This window comes from Calidris pugnax, unplaced genomic scaffold (genome assembly GCF_001431845.1).
Source record: "Calidris pugnax isolate Ruff unplaced genomic scaffold, ASM143184v1 scaffold102, whole genome shotgun sequence".
Classification (NCBI taxonomy): domain Eukaryota; kingdom Metazoa; phylum Chordata; class Aves; order Charadriiformes; family Scolopacidae; genus Calidris; species Calidris pugnax.
The window spans coordinates 4,167,301-4,174,169 of record NW_015090846.1 but is presented as its reverse complement, the minus strand read 5'-3'; the positions used below and the strand labels follow the sequence as shown (position 1 = coordinate 4,174,169).

At 49.3% G+C, this 6,869-nt stretch overlaps 1 protein-coding gene across 2 annotated transcripts; it reads right to left on the bottom strand.

The window, feature by feature from the left end:
- Positions 1-2,005: 2,005 nt before the first annotated feature.
- On the bottom strand, positions 2,006-6,268 carry LOC106888650 (chromosome unknown open reading frame, human C9orf69). 2 transcript variants are annotated; one of them, XM_014943033.1, is made up of 3 exons: positions 6,080-6,268; positions 4,587-4,700; positions 2,006-2,617 (listed from the first exon to the last, which is right to left on the bottom strand). In XM_014943033.1, the coding sequence occupies exon 3, from the start codon at positions 2,482-2,484 to the stop codon at positions 2,065-2,067; it is 420 nt and encodes a 139-aa protein (XP_014798519.1). In that variant the 5' UTR covers positions 2,485-2,617; positions 4,587-4,700; positions 6,080-6,268; the 3' UTR covers positions 2,006-2,064. The 2 variants fall into 2 exon arrangements, with proteins under 2 accessions (XP_014798519.1, XP_014798518.1); XM_014943032.1 differs by having other exon boundaries at positions 4,587-4,766; positions 6,080-6,258.
- Between the last annotated feature and the right edge of the window lie 601 nt (positions 6,269-6,869).

Below are 6,869 nucleotides of genomic sequence, written 5' to 3'. Positions count from 1 at the left end.
ATCACCCTTTTACTCATCATTATAAGGAGAGCTGAAATACAGCCTCTCCAAGGTGAAACAAGGTCCTACCATCCAACCTCCACCCTGCAAAGGGCGAGGGAGAGCTGCTCCTGGCTGTGCCTCGCTGGGCTCTCAGCTGGCACCAGGGCTGTTTGCTGCCCATCTGGAACGTGTTTCCTGCAGAAATTCTTGAGCAGAGCCACCCCAGGAGTCCCCCAATCTGCAAAACCAGAGCTGCAATGCCCCGGGCTGACAGCTGTACTGGGGAGGGATGCACTGGACTGGGAATTACTGGGAATTCCCTCTGCCCGCAGAGCAAGCTGTAGCTTGGACCTGCAGGATGCTGAGTCTGGAGATCCATCCCAGAACAAAGCTCTGGGGAGCTCCACAGTTAGGAGGAAACTTCCAGACACCAGTCTGTGACATATGCTGACACTACATCTTTCCTGCAGCAACAGCCCTTGGCTCTCGTGGGGCCAATCTGAAGTTCACACCACCACGGCCCCTTATTTATTCAGCTCCGGGTGTTTAGTCTGCATTATCTGTAACACTTGATAATGAGTAATTTCTGCCTTTGCTCTAGCTTTGGGCTTCAGGCAGAAGCCTCTCTATTTTGCATCCATAAGCCTACAAATCAAAGTATGTCAGCGACAGACTGCAATACTCACAAGCTGAAATATGAAGCATCCTTCCCCGTGCTCAAACTGGCTTTGTTCTCAAACACATTCATATCTCAGACCAAAGAGATCATAAAAGAACAGTCACGTATTTCCAGTCTTACTTATCCCGCTATGATTGACTCCAGTGATTTCAGGCAGGGGGGAGAACGGGTTTCCATCATTTTTACCGATTTGTTTTTAAATAGTTCTTTAAAGAACTCATGGAAAAGAGCAATATTCCATTATAAGGAAAAACAAACAAACAAAACCAGAGTAAAAATAAACTTTCAGGCCAGCTTCTTCTGTAAATAAAGTTGCTTGACTGACTGCAGAGGAACAGTCTAACGTTTTAGACCAAGACTGGTAAAACTGACCTTAATGCTTAACCCCCTTCTTGAGCTGTTTGTAAAGCTCTCCAGTGACCCCACTCTCGTGGCTGCAGAGGTAGGAGAGGGAATGTTTTCTGTAATCAGAGAACATTTATCACCATTTTAGACTGTACCCTGCTTTCTGTCTTACCTAGGAGAGACTGTTTCATCTCCCCATTCTCCGTACAACAGGAGCACCTCGCTGAGAAAACTGGAACTAATCCATTCAGGGAAAAGTAGAACCAAAATACCAAGACCTAAACACTAAGGAGCGTTGCAATGGGTTCCCCTTAATCACTGCAACACGATAACATATTTGCCGTGACTGGGAGTTTGGAGAGCACATAATATCCAATTCTGTTCCCATCACTCCCGTGGATCTGTTCTATTAGGGTAAGACTCAATTACTCAGCACTAACTGCCTGAAAAGGACAAAGCCATTCAAAGCCATATAATTATGTTAAAGTGAACAGAAGAGTGGGTCAGATGCACATCTCGCACAAATCTAAAAACAAAACAGGAAAGGAAAAACCCAAACCTGCAAACACTCTGTTGAATTTGGCCCCATATTCTTAGCAGGGATAATGCGAACTGCAAACCACATAGAGAAAGGATAACACTGCTCAAGTAGGACACATATTATGTGCTTGAGACATTAAGGAGCATTTTTAGAAAAAGGGTGAAAATGGATTAGGAATGTGGGGTACAAAGTTATCTGGCTTTTGTCCTCTAGATAAATCACTGCCTTTTTCATGCCCATAGGAACCCAGGAAGAGCAGCAAGGTAGGACTAGGAGAAATCAATATTAACTTGCACTGTGCAAAGGAAAAACACACAATCAAGTGTTACACTTTGATAATCAAAATGGCACCTCAACCCTCATGAAAATACGAATTCCCGAGACAAATATGTTAATTTATCAATAAAAAGTAGTGCTGATAAATAAATTAATTTATATTAAAAAAAGCAAATAAGGTATCGACACATTTTGGGGTAGAAGAAAAGTCACCTTCTCAGCCCACATGCGCTTGTTTTATTTACATATCCACAAATACCATGAAACACCATCCCAGCCCCCCCACTAGCAGCATGGTGACATGAATTCCATAGATGAGCAGTTCATTCATGAGGCTGAAGTCTACCCGCCTTCGCCCCAGTAAGAGGAGGATGATGGAGAGTTTGTACTGGAAACGCAGAAAGATCCGGATGCCAAGGTACTGAAGGCAAAACAAGATAGAGAGTGCCACCCAGAGGATGGAGGTAAACAGGCTGCAGCTGAAGTACAGCAGGAAACGGATGAATCCATACATCCATCGGGATTTGAGATAGATGTCGAAATTGTTGTACTTGGTACGCACCAAGTGAGTGGTCCTCACCGGGCCACAGGCCGAATGCAGGCAGGTGGTGTGGGGGCCGTGGAACGAACGGACCCGGCGGGGAATGGGGATTACAGGCATCGGGCACCCCACCGGTCACGGAGTCCCAGGGTAGGATTTACAGGGCACATATCAAATATTATCCATTAACATGGAAGAGATCCAACAGCCCGGGAACGCTAACTCTTTGCTGAATTTCCAGGAAGGAAGAGACCTGCAGGGAAGGCAGAGAAGGAAAACACATTTAAGCAGCCCCAGGTAGCGCAGCAGGTACTCTCTGGCTTGGAGGTTACTTACAACTGCTCTGCAAAACTCAACTTCTTGGCTAAATCAACTTGGCTTTGCTTATTGTTTACCAGGCAGACATATAGAAATACAATTCTGTTTCCATCATCATTAAGTCAGATTCCAAACAGCTCCCTAGTACCATGCAGTACCAGCACCAGCCATAACCTTTGCAGTGTTAATGCAAAAAAGATGAGAACTTTGTTCTGGAATTATCTTGGCTAATTCACAGGTCCTTCTTAATCAAACAGTCCACCCATAGGAGTAGTAATATAAATGTAGTATGTTTGCATTGGATCATATTTCTTTTAAAGAAAAAAAAACAACAAATAGTTCTCAAGGTACTTTTGCAAGGTAATTCTAGAGCTCAGACTCAGCAGCAAAGTCTCGAGTTCTGCTCGTTTCAAACTTGGCAAAGCTTCACCAAATAAACAAACTGAAAATAATGGAAGGTCTTGCAAGAACAATGAGGCAATCGTGTTTTTCACACTCCACAGGATGTACCTCCCCTTGCTCAGCCGAGCCATGCAGTCTCACTGTCATTGCCTGGGATGGCAAGGCAGCCTTTCAAAGACATCTACCGGTTTATTTCTCCCTGTGGGACCCGCAGAGATAAGTGAAATATCTTGATCTTCTGGTGTGTTTAGGATTTATAATCTTAACATCCTTCCCCACAGCCATTGTTGTTATCTGAGTGATGAGCAGTAGCCTGTTAGCTGCTCTCTGCTTCACCCCAGGCTTACCATGTGCCAAATTCCGGGAATTATGAAATGACAATGCACTCATCAGATAATGCTACAAAATAACAGGGACTTCCCCAGCCCCCTCGCACGCCCAGGCACTCAGATCTGGGCAGAGCTTTCCTTTGTTGAATAAGAATTCCTATTACTTTTAAAATTAAAACTAAAGTAGTTTCAAAGTTACTTCAAGAATTTTTTACATTGTTACTTAAAAAACCTAATCGCAGAGCAGATTATAAGGCTGGAGAAAATTGTACTTTGATATCAAAACCCCTCTGTGATACAACGTGCATCACTGGGCAAATCTCTTCCCTGCTTCCTGCCTCAAATTCCATGTAAATGCAAATAGTAGTTCTAATCTCTTCTGTTTGGCCCTAAGTTCTAATTCCTTTTCGCTTTTACAATCTGTTGGCTCTACATGAATCAGGAACTAATAAAAAGAAGCATGGGTTAACTTATGATTAAGGAATTTAGGAAGTGAAGATCTGTTCTCAATTATCAAAGACACCCTTATAATTTTTAAGTGCCTCTTTACCATAATTTCCTGTCTACAGAAAGGAAATACTAAGCAGCTCAGGAGTGTGTTACAAGACATAAAAATTGGTCAGATACTAAACCAACACGACTTAAAACCAACATGGTTTTGTGCCTGGAGCGTGCAACCCAACATGCTTCTCACATGCTGCGTGTGTAACGCCCAGTGTTTGCTTTCAGAGATATTTCCGGAGGACAAAATTAGAAAGACAGGTTAAAATTCACATCCTCTGGATTCAGAGCATTCCATTTCTGATGACGCAGCCTCTCCTTATACCACCCCTTTCACCAGGACACAAAAACCAGCTTATCATTTTCCAGAAAAGTCCTAGAGAGCTTCTTAATCTGAGTCCCTGAGCAGGGAAAATCAGTGCCCAAGCTCCACTTTAGAAGAGGGGTTCTCATCCTGACAAAACCTTCAACAGGTAAATCCAAGAGAACTTGCCAAACAGCTCAGCTACAGAGACTTGTGAACAGCAGCAGCTCATCCCCATTTACTGTGCCCACCACAGAAACAAACAGCCTTTGGTAGGTTCACACTCCTTAAATACACCCAAATATCAACACAAACAACCACTAGCAGAGGGACATTGTGAAAATAAAATAAAGTTTCTGAAATATTACATTTTTAATGGTGCTGCCATCCACTCAGCAGAAGGTCGGGAATCCGCTGCCGGTTCTGGATGCCATTTAATTCTTGTAACAAAAAAGTGAAGTTTTCCTGTGACACCTGGCCTTCTAGGAAGAGTGAAAGAAACTGCTAAGGTGCTTCATAGACTCACAACACTCTACATATGAGTTGATCTAAAAGATAAAACGAGAGAGTAAGTTTCAATTTGCTCATGTTGTGCGTTAAAAAGTTCAGAATTACAAGGCCCCTCCCCAAGCATGAATTTTTAATCCCACAAAGATTCTAAAAAGAGTCATGTGCTCAATAAGACATGTATCACGGCTTAATGAATCATGCTGGAATGAACCAGGCAGCTTGTATTCAACGCCATACACAAAGACAGGAAAGAGAAAATCACAGTTAAAGAACTCTTGTCAGTCACCTTCTGTCACAGAGCCATCCAGGGCACACAAAACACGATGCAGAGAGCACACACCGACAACATTTTCCAAATAGGTTCTGGAGGAACAGGCCCCCAAACCCATACTTTGGCACAGGATGCCTAGAAAGAGATTTGGGCACCTATTCCTCAAGATCACTTTTTGGGGCCTTTCTGTTTCACAGCACGTTGCTGTGTGGCTGGAAAGCCAGTCGGTCTCCTCTGTGCAGCATCCCCCAGCCCAAAGGATTTCAACTCTAAGGCCCAGGAGACTCAATGTCAGTCACGCTGCCATCACCCCGGGCACCACAGTAAGGATGGCCTTATCAGGAAGTTAAAAATCTGCATAATTATTCACTCTGGTGAGTTTTCACTCCTCCTCCTTTAAAAATGGAGTGTATGACGAGAAAGCTACCGAAATACAGTGCTGTTACTCTTCATCTATCACACGTTCCAGGCAAGGCCTGTGGTTGCTCAGGGCACTCATAACTCCTGGAGGAGGAGAGACGACAGAAAGACTGCAACGTTCTACAGATGACAGGAGCATCACTCAGGACCAGAGGGACCAAAACGTTCCAGAAGGAGCCAAACAAGGTTAGGGACAATGACAAATAAAGGTTAGTGCTAATAAATGAAAGCAGAGAGCACCGGAAGGAGGGGAAATCCGAACTCCTCCTACATCCTACCAGATCCCAAAGTAAACCGCATCGCCTCGGGAAAGGAACTGACGGCAGGACGCGCAGCCAGGACCTCCCCGCGGCCCGCCGGCTCCAAAGCCCGGCCCAGACAACGCGGAGCCCCGCTGGGCGGGCGGCGACAGCCCCACACGGCCACCGGCCGCGGGGAAAGCAGCGCCCCGGGCCCGGCCCGCACCCGCAGGCCGCGCTGCCAGCCGAGGCCCACACCGGCGAGGTCCAGCGGTGACCCACGGCGGTGCCCGGCGCAGAAGCGGCCTGTGGCGGGTACAGCCGTTGCAGCAGGGCCAGGCCGGGCCAGGCCCGGGCCGCCGCCGCCGCCGCCTCCTCCTCCTTCCCCTCCGCCTCCTCCTCCCCCCGGCCCCGCACTCACCCTCCTGCCCATGGTCCCCCGCCGGGCGGCGGCCGCCGAGGCCAGTCGCCCCGGGCCCGGGCTGATGGAAGGCCCGGGCCTACGGGCGAGCGCCGCAATGCGCATGTGCAGGGGGCGGCGGCGCTCCGGTTCCGGCCGGTGGCGGCGGCGGCGGCGGCAGGCAGGGAGCGGCCGGGCAGGCGCGCGGCGATGGCGTCATCACGCCGCGCCGCCCCCCCAACCCCGCCGACCGGAAGCGGGAGGGCGCCCCGTTGCCCGGGCAACGGCGGAGGCGGCGGGGAGACGAGGGGGGTCCCGAACAGGGCGGGCGGACGGGCCTGGGGAAGGCAGGGGGAGCCCGGAAGGTCGTTTCCAACGTAAACCGGGCCGCGGCCACCGCTGAAGGGATGGCGGGTCCGGTTAGTGCCCACCCGCAGGGTTTGGGCTGCCCGCGGCCTGGGGTTGGGCCTAGTCCCGAGGGAGCTGGGACACCCCCAGGGGTAAAACGGGCCGCTGAGCGGAGAGCGCTGCCGGAGGCAAGAGCCTGGCGAAGCTTTCTCGCCGCCGGCTGGGCTTTCCGTGACTCTGAGCGGGGTTTGGCGGTGAGGCGGGCCCCGGGGGGGCTGGAGGGCCGGATCCAGGCCTGCCGAGCGGCGGGGGCAGCACAGCAGCTGTGCCCTGGGAGTCCATGGCCCGGGAGAGCCCGCGGTGCTGCTGCCTCTGCTCCCGGGAGGGACCGTCTGTCTCCCAGGACCTTGCCCCACTGAAGGGTCTCGGGCACTTTTAGAAAAGAAAATAAGAGCCCCAGATG